The 19,950-nt window shown below is 37.3% G+C and overlaps 2 protein-coding genes across 5 annotated transcripts in view; one reads left to right on the top strand and one right to left on the bottom strand.

The window, feature by feature from the left end:
- Positions 1-1,738: 1,738 nt before the first annotated feature.
- LOC128866483 (long-chain fatty acid transport protein 4) overlaps positions 1,739-19,950 on the top strand; it is a 32,086-nt gene continuing 13,874 nt past the window's right edge. The window contains exon 1 of one of the 3 annotated variants that reach the window (XM_054107275.1): positions 1,739-2,065. The gene's annotated coding sequence lies outside the window, so the exon portion shown is untranslated. Of the gene's footprint in view, positions 2,066-16,229; positions 16,831-19,950 lie in introns of those variants that run through there. The other 2 variants (XM_054107273.1, XM_054107274.1) reach the window with 2 other exon arrangements.
- LOC128866485 (inner nuclear membrane protein Man1-like) lies at positions 7,149-8,853 on the bottom strand. 2 transcript variants are annotated; one of them, XM_054107276.1, is made up of 2 exons: positions 8,726-8,853; positions 7,149-8,660 (listed from the first exon to the last, which is right to left on the bottom strand). In XM_054107276.1, the coding sequence occupies exon 2, from the start codon at positions 8,656-8,658 to the stop codon at positions 7,240-7,242; it is 1,419 nt and encodes a 472-aa protein (XP_053963251.1). In that variant the 5' UTR covers positions 8,659-8,660; positions 8,726-8,853; the 3' UTR covers positions 7,149-7,239. The 2 variants fall into 2 exon arrangements, with proteins under 2 accessions (XP_053963251.1, XP_053963252.1); XM_054107277.1 differs by having other exon boundaries at positions 8,722-8,853.

The following is a 19,950-nucleotide window of genomic DNA, read 5'->3' on the forward strand; positions in this document are numbered from 1 at the left end:
GCCCATGGTATGTTGATATTGGAAATGAGCCACATCGCTCAATAACCCTTCCTTTTGGAAAAATGCATGCATCTCGATAACGACTTTTTTATATGCTAAAATTCCCGAGTCTGTCTGAACCAAACAAACTGGCCTTAGGAGGCCAGTGACCGCCGTAGCTGAACGGGTTAGTGCGTGACTGCCGTTTGCAAATGTTTTTTTTCCAATTACGATAGCCACTCGACAAGCAACGCAAAACCTGCGAGTGTATTTTTGCCATGAAAAAGCTCCTCATAAAAAACCATTTGCCATTCGGAGGTGACATGAAACGGTAGGTCCGTTATGTTGTGGCTGCCGCGCATCGCTTTTATAATGGTGTCTCTGATCTGGAAGGTCAACTGCCGAGACAACAATTTTTATACGTACTAGACAGGCACTTATGAACATAATTTTAACTAGAGAGGTATGTACAGTGGTTTATGGCTAAATAACGCTTCTAAATAAAATGTAGAAAAATACTACAAAGAACTGCACATTTTTTAAAATATACGAACTATGCAATTTGAGGATAAATCCTTACGCACTTTCCTAGACAATATACATCAACATATATTTTTAAAGTTATCATTAAAATTTTCGATGAAAACGGTTTAAAATTATATGAGTTGAGTTTTTTTGTTTTGAGATAAACGCGTATAAAGCCACAAAGGGGATTCACTGCGCACCGATAGTTAATGCACAAAACTCACAAATCGAGTACTAAAAGTTTTCTAAAAAAAAAAAACTGAAACTAGGGTGGCCCAATCTGTTAACTTAATACACTGGAGTGACTCCCTTTAAGTATAAGTACAGAACTATTTAAACTGCCATGCATGGGTACATTTACAAAAATGTATTTTAGATGTAATGACAGAAAGGGTTTTTCCTAAAAGCGGTCGCCCCTCGGCAGGCAATGGTAAGCCTTCGGGTACATCTAAACTTGTCAAAGAAGCAAAGGTTCAATAATTATATTTCCATCGGTGAGAACTTAAATTTCACCACAATATACATATATGTACATATGCATATGTACGTATTACTTTATTGCATTGATAAATGTTTTTATATGCACATATGTGTATGTGTGTATTTAAGTAATGCCATTGAGGCCACTTTCTTTAACACACATCCAATTTGCATTAAAAAGAACAATAAACTAAAATATTGAAATGCCGGTGACAGCAGTTTTGTCGCACCAGCAGTAATATGCAAAATTCTTTGCACTCGAAGTAGCATCGCCGCAGCAGCGCACAGGTAAACAAAAGGCACTGCCAACCGCAGCAAAAGCACAAAAACGCAGCAACAAAGGCTCAAGGAACAATGACAAAAATGATGGCAATATCTGAAAGGAGAAAAGCATACATACAACAAAGAACATCAGGAAATACACACACACACACACACATACTCAATGACTGCGCAAACATACCGGTTATATCAGAAGTAAGAGCAGCGACAGAAGCGCCAACAGGGACGTCAACAACAGTTCGACAACAACGTTTGTAAACTATATGCACCTTCACACACACATACCCACACATAAGTACGTTTTTGGGCGCTCGCATGCATACAACAAAACTGCTTATTCTCATATCAGTCCTTTAATCGTGTCTGCCAGCTTTCGGTTTTTCAGTCTGTTGTACAGGTATGACTGCTTTTCATACCGTTTATATTCCCTTGCTTCGGGCGATAACATACGATAAATGCATGTAAAACAGAAAATGAAATGACAGGCGGGAGGACGATGCGGCTCCAAAAGATTGTGCGGCCGCTGAGGAGCGGGGAGTGTATTTGAGAGTCTCATACTCGGATAAACTTTTGAATATTCACTCAAGTGCCAAAAACCACCAAACCAGAAACAAGACATGAACACAAGAGGTACTCAGGTAGCAAATTTCCTTGTTAGTGCACTGCTGAAGGTGATTTGGAGTTGAAGTTCGCATTTGCAAGTGTACATTTGTGTTTATTTTCAAATACTACAACTGATGTGGCTTTGTTCAAATTTTTTGTATAGTGGCGACATTGGCTTACAAGTAATTTCCAAAAGGTGGGGATTAAAAAGTTAATTATTAATGCTTAGGAGTATTTTGCAACGACAGAGCACAATGCAATTTATGACAATAGATCGATTGTTCTCTAACGCATTTATGCTAAATTTAATTAATATTTTAATCCTATTTGTGGTGTGCGTCTTGATGTTGTTCCACAAATGGAGGGACCTACAGTTTCAAGCCGACTCCAAACGGCAGATATTTTTATGAGGAACTTTTCATGGCAGAAATACACTCGGAGGCTTGGCATTGCCTGCCGAGGGGCGACCGCTCTTAGGAAAATGTTTTTCTTAATTTTGGTGTTTTCACCGAGATTCGAACCGACGTTCTCTCTGTGAATTCCGTATGGTAGTCAAGCACCAACCCATTCGGCTACGGCGGCCGCCAACATATTTACATATTCATAATATGAATTAATTAATTTTTGAAAATACCTCATTTATACGGATTTGCTTCGAAGTACATTGCTGCTACTGAGACTTTTCAATCATTATCATCAGTTTCGTTTTGTAGACAAAAACTTTGTAAGTTATCGAATGAGGCATTTGCTACCTTAACTGACACCTCTGCCAAAGGTTCTGATGTATCGCCTTCATCTTCATCGTTGCTCTTTTCATTCGTATCGGTCGCCGATAAAATTTCGCCATCGGTTAGTGATCCTGAGACGGCAACATCTTCATCCACTTGAACATAGTCGGAAAAACTCACACCGCTGATATCAACTACTGGTACCATTGATGGTTTTTCATCATCCATAATTATTTGCGCATTGTATACCAACGAAGTGATTCGTGCGGAAGCGTGCGTTAAAATGTGTCTATGTTTTATGCGTAACACGAAACCAAACAGTAAAGGTATTTTCAGGAGAGTCCCAAAATTTAAAGTTCTTACTAACACACCAAGAAACTTTGCAAATTTGTATTGTCCACTGTTTTTCCATATGAGTTCGAATTACCGCGTCGTTGCAATGATTTTTTCGTTCGAATTACCGAGTGCATAAAAATTTATGTAAAGGGTGGTTTAGCTTCAAGGCCCGGTGTTGATTTTGAATAAAATACAATTTTTGACGTGATAACGTCTTATAATTCGATTTAGCCGGCTGCATGCACAAAAAAATGTGTCGTTATCTTGCTCATGCGTCGTTACCTTCCTTGAACGTTAAACTATCGTCAGTAAACCGACTTTACAGACAACCTCTTTTTTTAAGAAATTATTGTCATTTCTCTTTATTATGATGATATTGGTATGGCTCAATTACGCATAGAAAAAAATATCGGCCAAATGGCCGACATGGCCCCGGCGGCACACCTCCATCCGATGGTCCAAATTTTCGATGACGCTGAGGCATAACTGAGGTTCTACGCCGAATTATCTCATCCTTTAGCTCGTGAATTGTAACTGGCTTATCGACGTACACCTTTTCTTTCAAATAACCCCAAAGAAAGAAGCCCAACGGTGTCAAATCACATGACCTTGGCGGCCAATTGACATCGCCGCGACGTGAGATTATTCGGCCATCAAATTTTTCGCGCAAAATTGCCATTGTTTCGTTAGCTGTGTGACAAGGGGCACAATTCCTGCTGAAACCACATATCGTCCACATCCATATCTTCCAATTCGGGCCATAAAAAGTTCACTATTCACAGTAACTGCGTGACCGGCCTCATTTTGGAAAAAATACGGACCAATGATACCGCCATCCCATAAACCGCACAAAACAGTCACTCTTTGTGGGTGCATTGGTTTTTCGGCAATCACTCTTGGATTATCATTCGCCCAAATGCGGCAATTCTGCTTACTGACGAATCTACTAAGGTGAAAATGTGCCTCATCAGTGAAGATTATTTTCTTCACGAAGTGCGCGATATGCATTTTGATTTGAACGCCCATTTTCATAATAAGCCTGAATAATTTTAACGCGTTGCTCGATTATATATCTTTCCTTGGTTTAAATTGAGTTAGTCTGAAATTGAAAAAATGCCAAATGAAATGCAGAAAAAACTTGACGTTTAGGTGTGGTTCACATTCAACATCGGCCCTTGAAATTTGACCACCCTTTATAAAGAGATTTTGTAGGGGACTCATAATAACTTTGAATTAATGAGAGGTTCGAAATATCGCAGGTTTGAATTAACGAATGTCGACTGTATTTTGTTTATAGCCGCTCAGCTCTCTAGTGGCATACTTAGGTTCGTCTTTGAAAAGATAAGTATTATTATGTTGCATACTTTTTGGCGGTATGCTTTCGAATACAATGAAATTACATTCCAATTTGTCCAATTCAGGTTAATTACTTTGTTTTATTCTCTATGGTTGGTGAGTCGAAAGGAGCTAATTTTATTTACTCCCAAGGTCAGATGTGAGAATCATCACTAAACTCATGCAATTAGATGAAACGGACTATTACTTTTTTTAAAGAACTTTTTTATGAAAAAAAAATTCTACAATCTATAAATTAAGAATAAAGCATCTATAAAGTCAAACAGTGCGGAATAAAAAATCGTTATGTTCGAGCTAATATCTGAGTTTCTCCGTTGAAGAGGTTAAGCGACTTTAGCACTTCCGAATCGCAGGCACGCACCAAGCCATTCGGCTACGGCGGCCGCCAAATACATACACGGTTTTATTTACTGGATCGCTTAGAAGTAGAATTAAGGCCAACAGTAAGTTTTTGAGCACAATTTGACTACTTGTCAGCCGATTTAGTGAGCTGGTTTTTATCTTGCGAAAGCGTAACAAGATGGGTCAGAGGGGTCTGCAATTTTTCAAGATATTTTTCTCTGCTAGCTTCATCACCCACAATCGGTATTTTAAGATCTCTATATCTCTGATATAGTTCTTAGTACCTTGGATTGTACTCTTTTTATAAATCGATGTTGGTTTAGCACGTGCCCTGAGTGCCTCAAAGCTGTACACCACGCATCCATATTGGCTCTACCATATAATGGGACTGTATAAAGCACTTGGTAGTCTAGTTTTATTGTATACTCCCAGTTCATTAAGTAATATAAGCTTGAAGTTTTCAAGAATGTGTCTGTCCAAGTGCATACCAAGGAGCAAAACGTTGTTATCTGTGTACGTTATTCAAAATAACAGCTAACGTGTTTGTCTCGAGGGTACATATCACTTGTTTACATTTGCGTCCATTTGCGTCCATTTACTTCAGTTCACTAGTTCCCCATCTACTCCTCAACAAGCTTTAAGGAGTACTTTTCTAAGACTTTCGATGCCTCTGTTGGGCTTTTGTTTCAGTATTTAATTGCGGTATCATCCGTGAATGTTGAAGTTGACACAATTTTACTTATAGGAGTAGCAAATGTACATAAAAGGTTTAGCGTTAGACTAAAAGTGCTTCCCTGTGGCAATAAGATCGTTAACTCTTGCCATAGATCGTCTATAAGAGAGATACGGTTTGAAGATGTTTTCGCGTCAAACCATGTCAAATGCTTGGGCAATGTCGAGGAAGTTTGACTAGCTGTTTGTTCGATTGCCTTTCTTATTTCACTGGCAATGCGATTAAGGGTACCCAGTGGTATAGAGCACGAAAATTTCACCTATTTTCTCGATTTTTTTTTGCCATTAAAAATTTAAAAAACAATGTTTAAACTTTTCGGGCTTATTAGTACGTTCATTGAGCATACAAAAAAAAAATTTTTTTTACTTTTGAACCAATATTTATTATTATAAAAATGCCGCTGAAGATGACCCTCTCGAAAGATCGAACCCAGACGGCGTAGATGATTTCGAGACTTCTACTGATCTGAAACACAAAATTCAAGAAGATTCTTAATCAGAAAGAGTGCGGTTATGGTCGGAACTAGAACAAATCGAAAAAATGGAAAATTGACAAAATGGCGCACTTTTGAAAAAAAAGTTCGTAAAATCGGGTTTTTTTTCACTAGTTTTTTAGTTAAAAAAATAGGAAATTATTTAAATAAAAGTATGATTCTAGTGCCGACGATAGCGATATATGTTGTGAACAACATATCCAAGTTTCAAGCGATTCGGTTGAATAGTTTTTTTGTTTTCATCCCCGCCGTGCCGAAAAAAGTCGTTTCGAGATAAATGAGTTTAAAGTTTGAGGTGCAGGAGCGCGCAGACCGCTCTCTGCCTAGTAATGCGCTATAAAAGCTATAATATTGGGAATTTCCACATGAAAATTTCACAGCATATTCTTAAGATACTGTGCTTTGGAAATATCGAAACAACAAAAAATCGATTTTTTGAAATTTCTAGACCACCAGGTCGCCTTAACCTGTTCCATAGATCCATGTTTGTCACGAAATCCAAATTGATGTACTGGCTATAATGCCATGGCTATTAAGGAATTGCTTCATTTTAGATAACAGCGCCTTTTCAGAATATTAAACATGAAGCACAATTTGATTCAAATAACATCGCCGCCTAGCGGTACATTTTCGGTACGTTTTCGTTTAGGAGTAACGAGTCCATTTTTCAACTCTGGAATCATCTCTACTTTGAATATGCAATTATTTATTTATTTCAGTCACCATTTGCTATTTCGAAAGGCTGGTAGACGAAGATTTGCTATTCTTATTCTATAGAATACTCGTACGTTAGTATTAGAAAAGCCAAATAGTCAAATTCAGATAAAACTCGGTGACTTAAAAGTTTTATTAAAAGCCCTCTCATTGACTAACTAAAGTAATCCATAGTGTTGTCCAGATATTGTATGGGGGAGTAGGATTTAAAAGCTACTTGCGATTTACTGTTTTGTGAATCTTATTGAATTACTGATCCTACGCCTCGCAGTATCAAGCAATGGGGAGGAAAAGCAAAACCAAAACACTTAAGGCCGCGTTTGGCAACTTTTGCTCTGGCGGCTGCCATAACCGCATGAGTTGGTGCGTGACTATCATTCGGTATAGCCTGAGTTCGAAACCTGTTGTGGGCATGAAACACCAAATGACAGAAAAGGTTTTTTCTCACATCTGAGTGCATTTCTGTCATAGGAAAGCTTGTCGCGCATTTCTAATCAAAAACCTGTGAACGGTGCCAGCGTATGTAAATATTTATGTTCACCATTAACTTTTTTACAAGGTATTCGAAAAGATTAAATATTGCCAAGATACAAGTAAACCTTTATTGTTATACAGCTTATAACGAATCTTCGAACAGAATAATTGCATATCACTCAACAATTCTAAACTTAACAGTTGGTTTCTACTTCACTCGTACCACCGCTGGCTGTGTTCAAACCCTCAGCTATTAATTGTGTGTTATTGTCTATCCATCGTATAGTGCGCAACTCCTCTCCATCACGTATCTTCACGTCAAATCGGACACAACTATTATTTGCTTCCAACTTTTCCAAGGCCTCTTTCCAAAACTTCAGCTCACATTCTCGATTACTCATAGGTATCAGCTGATCGCGCAGATGATTCACAACCACTTCGCGTTCATCAGGACTGTCACTCTCAATCGCACGCTGCCGTAGCTCACGAATAATATTGTTAAGTAAATTTTGTACAGCCCTTAGGCGTTGCACCTGAATTCGATGCACATACAAATAAGAAAGGAAGATCAATATAAGCACACACATCAGCAGGGCCACGTGTCCAACAAAACTTATAAACGTACGCGCCTTAAGCAATAGAGAACAAGGTAAAGGCAGATACAGCTGTTTCAGAACAAAAAATGTATTCCTGTTGGAGAGTATCTTGTCAACTCCGTTGAAAATGGCTGGAGACCCTCTTTGGTCGACCATATCAATATTCCATTGCGGATTGCAGGTGATTAGATATTGTGCATCTCTAACGCTGCGCATATCGACTGTGCTACCCTCTTCGAGCAGTGATCTGGTAAATTCGGTCACACTCATAGCTTCTGGTTGTGCGTGATCGTAACAAAAATGACGCTCGGCGCGAATACGTAACTGCTCCATCAAATTGCGCACAATCGCCAACGCTGGCTCTAGACGCGCTTTATCGATACACACCAATGGCGGTCGCAACAAAGGATTCCCTGGATGAAGTCTCTCACAGGTTACATAATGCATGCCATCTTCATTAAAGTGCTTCCACTGATTGTTGGTTTTCATCATATAGATAAATGTGATGACGAATAAAAATAGCGTAAAGCTCCACCACACACTGTTTGTGTAAATCTCTTGCAAGCCACATACTTTGTAAATCATACCGAAATACCCATTTGAGTTGTTGTCACTTGACATGGAAAGCAGTTGGTTTGTAGTTTGGTTACGCATTCGTATATTCTGCCCTGGTTGATATATTTCATCGGCGCTTTGCGTGACGCTGTCAATGGTGGCGGTTTGTTCCAACCGATCGAGTTTTACGGAATCGCTAACCTCCCGCGTATTTTTCTCCATGTTGTGCTCACTCCAGTCGTTGTCTCTTGTAACCAAGTTTTCCTGCTCCTGCTTGGCCCGTAGCGTTACACACACATTTGCTGAGTGTTTCCGACTTTTTAGATTTTTTATATGGTTTTTAAGTTTTTTCACTAAAAAACCACGACTTGTTTCCGTTATGGGGATATTCGGGAAACCGTATTCCTGCAACTTGCGGCGAAGCTCAACATCGGTTAGACCCTCAAAATTTTCTAAAGACATTTCTGTAATGGAATTAATGGAAGAATTAAATAATTAAATTTTCAAAATAAAGCACTTCACGACCTACAAAAAAAAATCAATACAAAAGGGATTAATGTGAATGAGTCTTTGCGACGACAATTATACAAAAAATTTATCAAATACAATTTTTAATACTGAAATAATTTTTTTTATATTTTCTTTGTGTATTTTCAAACTACAAAATAGTTTGTTTTTATAAAATGACTGAACCGCTTTGATTGATTTTCCACATCAGTTTTTGAAAAATTTTTAAAAAGATCCAGTATTTATAAGGATTCTTCTACAAGTCGTAACATATCCTCAAGCGTGAGCTTAAATATAACCAACAGATATCCTCCAACATTCATCCTAATATCCGTCACGAGTCATATGATTTCAATAGAATGGGGGTTATTTCGCGTCGCAAAGTTGAAAATGAACGGAATTAATTCGAGCTGTTGTAGATTTTCAAATGTGCAAATTCATCAAAAACATGCCCACTAATAGCTGATACAATAAATGTTAGAACGTAATTTAACTTCTTCTCCTATCTGAGAGAAATCGTTTTTCATATTTTTTGCAGTACCAATTTATTAAAAAAAAATATATATATATTAGGTGCGCTACTAAGTTCCCGCTGTTTGCCAATAGATGCCGCCAGCAGTGTGCTAGTCGATTCTAACATGACCTAAGCTCCACAAACGAAGCTTAGACATACTTATGGTAAACAAACTGCTTCGACACACACTTGGGTTCCTTATGAGTTAAAACCAAGGGATGTTGAACGTTGTTTTTTCGCCTGTGAACAACTGATCCAGGGAAAAATGGATTCATTACAGCAATCCAAAGAAAAGAAAGTCATGTGGACTGCCCGGTCATGCTTCTACGTCGTCGCCTCGGCCGAATATTCACACCGCGAAGGTTATGCTATGTATTTGGTGGAACCAAGTGGGTCGTTATTTATTATGAACTGCTGAAACCAAGCGAAATCATCACTAGGGATCGGTATCGATATCAATTGATTAGATTGAGCCGAGCACTGCGCGAGAAACGGCCGCAATACGCGGAGAGACTAAAACCTACCTTGAAACACTAAAATGGGAAATCGAGGGCACATGGTCTAGCTGACCAGCAGTTCCATTCATATGAAAACATCAAAAAATGGCTTGATCCGTGGATAGCCTCAAAAGATGAACAGTTTTACTGCGACGGTATACGAGATCTACCAGAAAGATGGGAAAAAGTAGTAGCCAACGATGGACACTACTTTCAATGATTCACTTGTAACCATTTTTTCAGAATAAAGTTGTAATTTCGTCAAAAAATAGCGAGAACTTAGTTGCGCATCTAATATATATAATTAAAGCTACCCCTCTCTTTGGCTGAGCTACTTTTATTTGTGGAATGCAAAACCAAACATAACAGTGTATAATTCAAAAGCTAATGCATTCCAAAAGAAACGCACAATAAACGCCACCTCGAATTAAATTAAACACAAAAGAAAGCGATAGAATCGACCTTCTGCATTCAATCCACTTTAATCCAATTAATAACAAACGGGAGCTATAAGAGGGATATGGGACAGAAAACTTTAGAGATCTGAGGGCATATTTAAGAAACATCTTTTGTACCCTTCCTATTCTTGTGATAGCAAATTGGTGATAAGTCTCCAAATAAATGAAGCTTATTCCAACCTAGATCGAACAAACGTCGTAAACATTATTTCATTGTGTATGGGTCTGAGGAAGTTTGAACTGTTGCGTCCAACAAAGCCCAAGGTCAAGTATGATTTTGAGATAATATAATTGATATTACAAGAAAATTAAAATTAGAGTCAAAAATTCCTCCAAGGTCTTTGATCTCATCCACAGATTGGAGGGCAAACCTCCGAGTGTATTTCTGCCATGAAAAAGCTCCTCATAAAAATATCTGCCGTTCGGAGTCGGCTTGAAACTGTAGGTCCCTCCATTTGTGGAACAACATCAAGACGCGCACACCACAAATACGAGGAGGAGCTCGGCCAAACACCCAAAAAGGGTGTACCCGCCAATTATATAATATATATATATATATACATGAATTTTTGCACCAAGAAACGAGTTCATTAAGGTCAGTCTCAGTCTGAGTCTCATAATGAGGCAAAAATGTTTAAGTAATCTCCATACAATTGGAGGCTGGCAAATGAAAAGCATCTATTGATATCATTTATAAATAAAACGAATACAACCTTGAGATATCACAGAAGTAGCAATGAAAGGGGCAGAAGATTCACCCTCAAATGTAACAAGAAAAATCGAGTGAAAGTCTAGAGATTCCAGTTGACACAAAAGAGTTCTATGTGACATAATGAATATAATATAATATAATATAATGAAAACAGCTAGATTGGAAACAGTGGACCTGCCTCTTACAAAACCATGCTGGTTGAAAGAAATTAGAAAATTTTTCTTTAATAATAGTTTCGAATAAGTTGGAATTAGTGAACAGCTTTGAAATTGGTCTACAATTACGCATATCATATGCAGGAGAATCGTCCCGGCCACTCCCATGTGAATGGCGATCAGTAACTTTCCCCACTTGCGTGGACTTTTACATATGGAACCATCCTCGCTACGAACTCATTACCCAACCTAATAGATAATTCTAGAGAATTTCGTTTGTGCTAATCTGTTTACCAAAAACTTTGTTGTTGTACCAAAACTAGTGGATACACTAAGACTTACGTAGCTATGATCAACAAGAAGGATATTTGGTATTTTTGTAGGTGTGTATGTATGTATAACTACTGCGAATGGACCTCACAATTGCAGATGCAATAGTCCAGTTCCCAAAGTGTATGTAGATTCTTACGACATTTTTGACTCGAATTACGAAATAATAATTTGCAAAGCACTGTAAGAAATGTCCTGTTTTTGGTTTATTTGTATAATAAGTATTTTATGTACACTTGCACATTATTTAAAATTGGAAAAAAAAAATAAGTTTTACCTGCGCAGGCCACACAAACCATAGAGTGGGAGGCAACAGTAGGCTACAGTGATTGTTCCATTTCAATCAACATCTGTTTCTGATTTCAAAGAAAGTATTTTTTGACAACACAAACAGGATGCCAACCAGGACTCAATCACACTCCAGTCAGCAGCAGCAACAACCTACGCGCTGACACACAACAACCTAACTTATGCATGTATGTTGATAGATATTACTTATGTATATTTACAAAACTTCCCAACAAGAAAAATGAATAAGTCAATTCCCGCTCCAAACTCGATTTTCGTGTATTACATACCATACTTCTGGCAAATGAGTCGAAGTTCTCGGGTCGACTGGTGCTGCAGTGCTGCATTATTTAGGCAATAGAGGTAAAGCTCCACTAAAACGGATATTATCCGCTCATATAGTTATAATTACATAACACATGGGCTGAAAAATCTCGGTCCGAACACATAGATGGCACTAGTTTTATTGCATGCACCTCTTTTTCAGTCAGTACTAACCTTAAAAAGACAGCTATTAAAATTTAATTTCTAATGAGTAGAATATTACTTCGTGAGTTATTGCGCTAAAAGTGACTTTTGTTATTTTCAGAACAATGGGGGAAAATACCGTTCAAGCGAAGCAATGGCTTAAGAGGTATTATGGGGACTCCGCTCCATCAAAAACAACAATAAAATGATGGTTTGCTGACTTCAAACGTGGCCGTAGAGACACCGATGATGCACAACGCAGTGGACGGTAGCGCTAGAAAACATCAAAAAAATCCACAAAATCGTTTTGAAAAATCGAAAAGTGAAATTGTGTGAGTTAGCTGACATGGTCAAAATATCAGAGATATTGCATGACCATTTGACTATGAGAAAGCTCTGTTCAAAGTGGGTGCCGCGTTTGCTCACTGTTGACCAAAATGTTGTCATTGAATTTCGAATTGCTCCCACATCCACCTTATTCGCCAGATTTGGCTCCCAGCGACTTCTGGCTCTTTGCAGACCTAATGAAGAATGAATGAAGAGGTTATCACTGAAACTGAATCCTATTTTGAAGCGAAAGATAAACCGTTCTACAAAAGTGGTATTGAAATGTTAGGGAAACGCTGGAATGATTGCGTTGTTCATGATGGAAATTACGTTGATGAATAAACCTAAGTTTGAACAAAAAAGCGTGTTTTCTTTGTTAGGTCCGGGACTTTTCAGTCCCTGTATTATGTATATTCAGTCCTAAGAAAATGCCCTCCTTATTAGCGATGTTACATGTGGACCCTTCTTTCCATAGTGATAGCAATGCTTTATAAATAACTTCAAACTCCAATCAAAATACCGTCATATGTGACACATTTACACTTTGTGTTGTGTGACAAGTCTCTTTAGTCATTTAGATCTGGTCTTTTGGGATTCAATGAATTTTCCTACAGGTCACCTGCGCAATGTCCTACTCAACGATAAATACACGCACACATATATTTACGTAGAGACAAACGAATTGTCGGGTATGCATGAGAGCAGCTCCCATTCGATGCCAGATTTACTTACTTCGTCTTTCTATGCTTTGTACTGGCCGCAGTGAGGGCTGCAGAATGGGGCTAAAGAGCCTCGCCATCTGGCAAAAGTTAATGGTAAACAGCGGTACGGCACGGCGTGTGCTTATTTTGCTTCTTTTTGTGAATGAAATTTGGAAGCCTTGGTTGGGCAGCCTGCTGGTTTGGTGTTCACTGACTGCATTTGACGATATAAAATGAAAACGATAACAATTGCATATATGTATGTACGGATCTCTGTGCTTAAACACAATACGGTTATAAGCTTTTGCGCCTGACGCGGCATTTGGCACTTTTAAGCGCGTAACATGTGCCAATTACAGTCGCTAGACTCTGCACGAACCTTTTTCCTTACATCACAGACTTCTTCTTCGTCCTCTTTCACCAAGGCGCTGCAAGCTGTTGCCTTCAATAAAAAAAAAGCTTCAAGTTATTTTAGTATTTGGCATTTGGGTCATTAGACGACACCGGCGACATGCAAATAATAACAAACGCAAGAGAGTGTTGAGTAAGTAAAAGTTGGTGAAAGGAATTTCGACAAAATTTAGATTTTATTGTTCTTTTTTGCTAATTTTTATATATTTCGCACATTTCGCATTTCTCTGTTATTTTTGTTATATTTGCGATGCCATTTAGTATTCAACTGCCGCCATATGGAAATTATATGATACCTAAAAGCGGAAGTTTAGAAATAACTTAAGGGGTTAGGGGTAGTCAGAGGCCCGAAAAAATGATGATTTTCAGCAATTTTTTTTTGCTACTTAATTAATTTATTTAACAAAAATAAAAACATAGCATAAAAACATCATGTTTTAACTTGTCTTCACCAAAATTTCAAAAAAAAAAAATTTATAATTGCAAAAGTTATCGCTGTTTGTGTGAAGTCCGTTTCTCCAGAAGTCCCTTGCGGTGAACATCACAAGTCCTTGCAGATTCATCTAAAACCAATCGGACAAGAAAAATTAGTTTTATTAATAGATAATCTTGTGCCTGATCGAAGCTTTTTTTTTTGTTTTTCAAAATGAACAAAATGGCGGCCTCAGAAAATTTTTTCCAGATTTTAGAGAAAAAAACCAACAGTTAATTGTTAAAAAAAAATCGAAATTTTTGAAAAAAAAAAATCCTTCGATCAGGCACAAGTTTTTTATGTTTTTCAAAAGCTGTATAAATTTTATTGAAATCTACGTAGCGGTTTTTAAGTTACAGTGTTCACCAGTTTGAAAAACATAGTTTTGAGAAAAACGCATTTAAAGTTTTGCTATCGGCTCCGGAGCGGCCGAGCGCCCTTTGTTAATTGTTGAATAACTTGAAAAGTATTTGTCGGATTCACTTCAAATTTTTACACAATATTTTTAAAGCATTATACTTTAAGAAAATGCAAAAAAAAAAAAATCAATTTTTTGAAAATTCTGACTACCCCTAACCCCTTAAACAAATCAAACTCGCAGTGAATTTCAATTACTAATTAAATCCTTGGATGATCCTGCTAAATTTCTTTGATACATTTTTTATAAAAATATAGTTCATAGTATAACAAAATCTTCAAAACCAAAATTCCAAACTTTGCACAAAGTTCTCAAAAATTTTACAAATTACGAAAAAATTGTTATCACAATTTAACTTTTTAATCAGAATCTTGAAAACAATTCTAGGCATGGAGTTTTATAGCCCATTAAAGTTTAGGTGGGCATTTTCTTCCATTCTTCCTTCGGTAGTTATTTTTTTGACTTCGAACTTACACTTTATCATACTGAAATTGATTGGGATTTGGAATTTGCTACACAGTTCGGAACTTATTTTCAGAGATTTTTATTATGCAGTTTATTCGAGCAGAACTGTATTTTTACATGTGACAAAATCCACTGGTTGGGAAAAAACATGCAAATCAAAAATTAAAGACGTATTTGTTATTGTGTTTCGTATAAGCCATAATTTGTCTTATCGACAGAGCAGCGCATGCCGGGTGTTTGTTGTATTCGCCAGTATGATTGTATAAAAGAGCCTGAAGTCAGAAATAATGAAGTCTTAATAATCGGATTAAGAGAGAATCGTGTTGGATATGCTAAAAGGGAGATCAATCCTAGACTTCAATTAATACAAGCCTTCCATTGCCATGAGTACGGTGGTTGCTATCATCATCGGGCATTGCCTAATGGGAAAGCATGGGAAACATACGAATTGGTTTCACCACATTGCGATTTAGCGGGAAATTTCAGCCCAAACCAATGGTATGACAAGAGGCCTTTAGGCTTCAACGTTACCTAAACTAGATATGCTTTGAGATCATCCTGTTTAAAAAATTTACGTAAATCATCTTCATTCGTTACGGTAGCTCAATTTATATACAAGCTATTGAGTGCACAGACGGACAGACATGCAGATATAAAAGTTAATTTATAGTTAATTTAAAGTTAATTTACTTTTTTTGGTTCTTATTTTCCTCATTTATCAGTGCCAAAACAACACTTTTTTTACTTTTCACAACAAACAAGAAACTCTATCCCCAGGATTCTTCTACATCTCTGTTGCACTATTACATAAGGAAGCCATGTAAAGAAATTGATTCATGAAATCAAACTGGGACGCCGAAGGAGGAATATGAATATAGTTATGAATGGGCACATACACTTCGAGGAATGAAGATGAAGGGTTTCTGCGAAATTAATTAAGTTATAGGGTTGTTATCTAGTTCCATAGTATCATAGCGCCTTTTACAAATGAATTTCTCTAAATTTGTAATCGCATGATGTAAAGTACTGGAACTTTGAGCATGATCGGTTCCGGTGGGTGTCTTAGCTGAATGCTTTTACCATCTAAACACCGCCAATCAATGTTGTTCGTTAAACATATCTGCAGACAAGTTCGCTTTTAATCAAAACGACATTCTAACAAGTGGTTTGGAGAACTGCGCCACCATAAAGCATTTGTGTGTGGCATTCATACATTTGCACATGTGTGAGTAACTAAATACTTACATACGTTTGGCGCACGTCTAGGGCGAATGGGTTGAAAAGTAAATTTGTAAAACAATCAGCTGGATGTGAGCAGCTGTTGTCAGTTCGTTCGCGAGAGTCATACTCAACGGCTGTACGTTTCTGGCGTTGCAAAATCGATTCAGTTGTGAAAATCAAAAAGGAAAATATTTAACAATGCAATAGAATAACAAATAAAATCGAGGTGACAAGCAAGTAAAATTGCCAAGCGTAGAAAGTATCGAAGAAATTCGACAGATAGCAACGATAGTACAAGTGCTAATAAAGAATATAAAATACTTGGCGCGTCATTTGTGATTATTTCATGGTGGAACGATTAAGGTGGGTGCGTCATACAATGCGTTCAACTTAAGTAAGGCCGCGCTCACGCGAACGTTAGAGCGTGGTGTGTGTTGTTTTCTAAGTGCTTTACAGACACATACACCTATGAATTTTCATGTACATATATACATATATGTATGCATGTACTTATAAAGCTTTTCAAAGTAAATAGAAAAACAAAAACAAACCCATAGTGTGAATGCAACTATCAAAGACAGCTGCGCAGTACTGATAACAGGTGGCTGTGTTAAGAGGGTAAAGCGAACAGGAGCGGTGTGAAAACGAGTGAAGCAAGGGAAACAGCTGATCTAAACCATTTACGAAGAGGTAGGTAATCATGTGGCCAGAGAGTAGTGTGACTATTTAGTGTATGTAATGTAGACGATTTGTAATTGATAGTTGTTGTTATCGTTTCATTTCGTTTTACATCACTGCTAAGGTTAGTATTCCGTTTCGTATGAATGAATAGACAAACGTAAATATATGCACTGATGGATTTGTACACTTGTACACTATTGCAGGCTGTAGTTTTTGTATTTGATTGCAAAAATCTGTAAATCTGTTTCTATAGACAACAATGAAAGCGTGATTACACATTTAAGTATGCAAGTGGTTGCGGAAAAATGCTTGCCCATATGTTCATAAGAGCGCATATACACATGCAATTATTGTGTATATGCGCTAGAATAACTTGAGCTTTATATTTAATATCTCAGTTGAAACAGATTAATTCGGATAAAATTTCATTTCTGTTTTAAAGACTTAAAGCTGTTTTCCATTATTAACCCTGTTCCTCCATAGTGTATCTGTAAGCAATAATAGTCGAGTGCCAGAGCCGGGTAATAACAACAACAACGTTAAATTTCAATTTTGATTGGCTGCCGGCAAAGGCAGTTATATATATAATTGGCGCGTACACCCTTTTTGGGTGTTTGGCCGAGCTCCTCCTCCTATTTGTGGTGTGCGTCTTGATGTTGTTCCACAAAAGGAGAGACCTACACTTTCAAGCCGACTCCGAACGGCAAATATTTTTTATGAGGAGCTTTTTCATGGCAGAAATACACTCGGAGGTTTGCCATTGCCTGCCGAGGGGCGACCGCTATTAGAAAAATGTTTTTCTTAATTTGGTGTTTCACCGAGATTCGAACCTACGTTCTCTCTGTGAATTCCGAATGGTAGTCACGCACCAACTCATTCGGCTACGGCGGCCGCCAAGCAAAGGCAGTTATATCACACATTTAATATACTAAAGCGTGGGATGTCTATGGACGTGGGTTTTATTATAAGGCGGTATGAGCAGAGCCTTTTAGGTAAGCCTCTTCTAGTGGCGTAGGTTTGGCTTTTATGTTAGACACAGAAACGTATCCGCATAATGGATGCAATTCAAGAGGGCGAAGAATATCTTTTGTTGCACACCTCAAATGTTTCATTTGGATCTTGATTAAAATTTGTGCAATTTTTTAATATTATCTTTCATATTTTTTAAGTTAAAAATCTATATTATTAAAAAAGTGTATAAATAATTACTCATAGCTGAATATAATAATACAATAATTCATAAATATAGAGATTTTTAAAAATCATATGCGTGACTGTCTAGCTGCCTAAAGGTGTCACCAATGCAAACACATACACATGTACCAGTAGATATTTCAACTTCAGAAGTATACATATACACATTAATATGATTAATTCTTATCTAGTTCTACTAAATAAAAGACGAAAGCCCTGACAGCCAGTGATTAACACTACTTATAGGAAATATATTGTATATTTAGAAGTGTTTCTCTTGTACTCGAAATGACTAATATTGCGCAGAGTTAAGCTACTCCGATAATAATAAACGAAATAATAGTGCGGCACACCCAACTTCTCAAGTTTCACGCGGTATTTCTATTTCCATTTTATGCCCTGGGTCTTATCTTTACAAATTTTCACCTCGATGAAGACGCCTTACGCTGCGCATTTGACGAAATCAGTTTTTGTGCTAACGTAAATGTAAAGTAGATATTTGTTTAAATATCTCTGTTTACAAACAACTTTTCACTTTTCTTGTTCATATATAGTAACCTAACCTAACTTTTAATTTTTGTATACAAATCTCCGCTATTTTGACATTTTTTTCTAGTTCTCTCACACATCTCATCTACATTTACGTCGCAGCAAAATAACGCTCATGTTTTCACTTCAATCCGCGCAAGCTTGATTCAGTCTTGAACATTCATGTATGTATACATACATACATACATATGTACGTATGCATTTGCATGGGTACCCTCTGCAGTGAGAGGTCAAACTGCGCAGCAAACATTTTAGTTCAGCAACTGGTAATTGATGGAAGAAGTTATACTAGCTCCAGAGTGACCAGAATTGTGCCAGTTGCAAAATATCCAATTAGCGTTGTATTGAAAACAAATATTCTTCTATTAAATAAGAATGATTCAAACGTACGGAAGTTCAGACAATCAATCCCAAAAATTCAATGTATTATTATTTCAAAGGTTGCCCGTGTAATCAATCGAAAAACAATCTATACGATAACAAAGTATTTAAGGAATAGACAAAATGTTACCGATTACTGTAATTTTAGAAAACTGTACCTGATTTAATATAGTAAATAAAACATTTCATAATAATAATATAATAATTCAAAATAGATTTAAATTTGCATTTATCAATTTGTATTTACTGTTTCAACTCGCCCAAGATTAGGACTATAATTTTTGCTATCTATTATGAACAAGTTTATTTTATGTTTATACAGATACTGACAGTTGGCATTTCGTAGCGCATGGCCATTTTAAATTTACAACAACAACAAAAAATACGAACTAAGCAAACTGGTAGTATAGAGAATTTGCATATAGAAAAGATGCGTTCCTTAACATTTTTACCATTTGAAGTGATCAGTTATTTTGGATTGAAAATTTTTCCTCTTTTACCCTCCAACAAAATTTTCCAATACATAAGAGTCCTATGCGCTTAAGTAGGAAAGCTGCGGCACTCTGGTTCCTGCAAGGAAGTGGGGGAAAACACAACAGAAAACGGGAGCGGAAAAGGCTTTGTGTTGGCGCATTTCAACTCCAAAGCCATCGAGTGGGGTATGCCAACTACGAATTCAAGAGGCAGGAGGGTTCTGGATATGGCGGCCAGGCTCGGATTGACGATAATGAACACAGGAGGAGTAACCACATTTAGAAGACCCGGTTGCGAAGAAACAACACCAGATATCACGCTCGTATCTGGTCGCATTGCTGGACTAGTAAAGACATGGAAAGTCCCCGAAGACTTCACGGGCAGCGACCACCAATATATTTCGTTCAGAGTAGAACATAAGGGAACACCCAGAGCGAATATAAGGAAATTTGGTATTCGGAAGTGGAATGTATCAAAGCTTGACCGAGGAATTGATAATAGACACCGTTGATGCACATTCCCGCGGAGATG

The sequence above is a fragment of the Anastrepha ludens genome, chromosome 6 (assembly GCF_028408465.1).
Source record: "Anastrepha ludens isolate Willacy chromosome 6, idAnaLude1.1, whole genome shotgun sequence".
Classification (NCBI taxonomy): Eukaryota; Metazoa; Arthropoda; class Insecta; order Diptera; family Tephritidae; genus Anastrepha; species Anastrepha ludens.

Bases quoted from the DNA above. Each gene is read 5' to 3' on its own strand.
- LOC128866485 (XM_054107276.1), bottom strand. From the start codon at position 8,658: ATGTCTTTAGAAAATTTTGAGGGTCTAACCGATGTTGAGCTTCGCCGC.